At 47.2% G+C, this 2655-nt stretch overlaps 1 protein-coding gene across 1 annotated transcript in view; it reads right to left on the bottom strand.

The window, feature by feature from the left end:
* Positions 1–100: 100 nt before the first annotated feature.
* The window catches only part of LOC104547227 (discoidin domain-containing receptor 2-like), a gene marked incomplete at its 3' end in the record, with an annotated part of 13919 nt that continues 11364 nt past the window's right edge, over positions 101–2655 (bottom strand). Inside the window, exon 6 of the mRNA XM_010192833.1 lies at positions 101–287. Coding sequence (XP_010191135.1) covers positions 101–287 — 187 coding nt within the window. The remainder of the gene's footprint in view (positions 288–2655) is intronic.

The raw sequence follows: 2655 nt of genomic DNA, 5'->3' as shown, positions 1-2655 counted from the left end.
TAATATTCTGTGATTCTGTGACCCAAAGGGGCAGCCTGGAAGCACCCAGACCCAAAGCCTGCCCCAGGCTGCTGGAGAGGACCAGCACTGACTACCTTACCTTCATAGAGGTGAAGTTCCGTGGTCGGTCAAACTGGAACTCCATCTCGACACAGCCCGTGCTGAAGCTCTCGTTCTTCCAGCCAACGTAGTCATAGCCTGGCCACACACGGTACTGGTGGCTCTGTGTGAAATCATCCAGTCCCAGCACGCCGTCCGTCAGCTGGCCCAGGCCGCCGTACAAGTGCCTAGCAAGAAAGAACCAACAGTCAGGCAGAACAGCAGCCAGGAGAGCTCAAATGTGAAAAAGCACATGGGTCCTTCGACTGGTACCAGCAAAACATTCGTTAATTTACTCTTTATCCATTCTGTTTTTAGAGAATGCACCTTTATTTTTAGCACCTTTATTTTGTTCAGGCTGGGCTTTTAAAAAGTTTTCCCTGCTTGGGAAAAGGCAGAAGTTTTTGCACTGTTATCAAGCACTGACAGCAAAGCCAAGCTACAAGCAGAGTCTCTTGAGAACGAACACTGAGACTACAGAAAATGATACTGTACAGTCTCCAAACAGAGGGCTTTAATTGCAGCGTTGCACATGGAGCTGCATGGGAGAAACACTGCTCGGTCCTGTTCTGGGGACAAGTTTGCAGGCAGGCACAGAAAAGCAGGAAAAAGAGTAGTGAGACCATGGGCAGCTCACCCAGCCACAGCCAGCTGTAACCTATCACTTCTGGCATTGCTCCTTGTGCAAGAGGACAGTACTCTCAGCTCTGTTTCCAGGGCTGATCAGACTCTTCCCCCAGGACCCTGCCTCATCCCACTTCCCATCTGAGAGCACAGAGCCCACTCTACAGCTTTCCAGCACTGTCCCAAAGTAGAAGATGCCAGGTGTGGTACACTCCTGACCCATCTGCCTCCTGAGAGCCACCTCTGCATATTTCTCATCCTACAGCCAAGGAAGCACAGGCAGTTCAGCTGTATTAGTGCCTGAACTTGCTCCCTGGACTGGTTTCGTTCAGCTGCCTCTAGGCAGATTTGTAACCTAGGCTGGGCTGCTGCTCCATACACTGAAGCTGTCCAGATCCCTTCCAGGTGAGCCCTCCCATCACTAGAATTTGCACAGGTATGCATGCCTTTGAACTCCAAAACAGGACTAGCAGCTGGAAGAGGCAGACTCCTGCTTCCAGGCCAGCCAGGCACATGGCCTAGAGGTTAAGTAGCTTGAAAGAGTCCTTGCTTAGCACCTTGGGTTTTGTGCTTCCATCTGTAGCTCCTTGACACTCCTCAGCAGACCCAGCAGATCCAGCTTCCAGTTAGTGCTGGACTAAGTGTAACACTTACATCTTTCTGCACATAAAACAGGGGGCTTTTTGGTTTTTAAATATCCAATCCCTGCTATACCAATGCAGCTTGAAAGCATTGGACATTAACATAGAAAGACATCATTGCCCAGTATCTTGCAACATCCTACAAGCATTAAGAATGTACTTTCCACCCCATTATTTTAACCTCCAGAATGACAGAACACAAATGAGTTTACAAAAAACACCTCTAAGCATAAAAAAAACTTAAGCAGCAGTAAAAGTGTTCAGTAAGTTAATGACACTGAAACAGGACATACAACAAAAGCACCCTAAGTCACAGGATGACACCAGGTCACTGAGCAGACACTGTCAGATCACTTATTAGGCACATTCCTGCACAGGCAGGGATGTGCTGCCTCAAGAGGATAGTCATGGCCAAGCTTGTCTGAGGTTTTAAGCCACTGACATACACTCTAATCCATATTTATAGCAAAGAAAGTTCAGCCAATTATTTAACATTCCAGATCCAGACTCCTAATGAACTCTCCTTCCATGAGTCAACTGTTGGGTGAACCAGAGACACCTCAAGATGTCAGTAACATGCCAGCTTACCTAACTAATCTCAGCGCTGTGAAAAATTAGCAGACATTGTAATGGCCTGTCAAAATTCAGTTACTTTAGGCATTTTGACTCCAAATTGGAAAAGCATCATACCCAAGAAAACTTTACAGTGAGTAATCAGCCACCTTCCTCTCATACCACATTGGCAGTGGTGCCTCTGCTGACCTGGAGCTTCTCACAGGGAGTGATGCAGTTTTCCAAGTTGTTTCAAGTCCATCAGAGCTTTGTTTTCAAAAACAGTATCTCAAATTTGTCCAGAAGCTCACAGGTACCAAGCGCAGGCCTAGAGTTCAGGTGTTGCACACTTTCTCGGATGCCCAGTTTACCCTGGAGACCTCCTGCAACAGTTTAAGATGCAGTCTGCGAGAGAATGCATTTCAAATATCAAACTGCAGAAGCAACAAAGGCAATGAAGAGGGAAAGGACCTTCATCTGCTCCAGGGACACTGGGACTGCACAGGTAGAAGGTCCAGCCAGCTCTCCCACTGCAATCTGGGCCAACAGAAGAGTAGCAGCACCTTACGATCTGCAGTATCAACGACAGCTTAAGGCTATACCTGAACCAATAAAGAAATCAGTGCAATGAATATGGCCACAATTAGAGACCAAGAGTGATGAGGGCTGTAAGGCAATCAGACACATCAGGACTGTGCCATCACTTCATCTAAGATGGAAGTGATGAACAATAACACCA

The sequence above is a fragment of the Mesitornis unicolor genome, unplaced genomic scaffold, assembly GCF_000695765.1.
Source record: "Mesitornis unicolor isolate BGI_N332 unplaced genomic scaffold, ASM69576v1 scaffold11089, whole genome shotgun sequence".
In the NCBI taxonomy this organism is placed as follows: domain Eukaryota; kingdom Metazoa; phylum Chordata; class Aves; order Mesitornithiformes; family Mesitornithidae; genus Mesitornis; species Mesitornis unicolor.
Note: the sequence above shows the minus strand (reverse complement) of the source record. Positions and strands in the feature narration are given on the sequence as shown.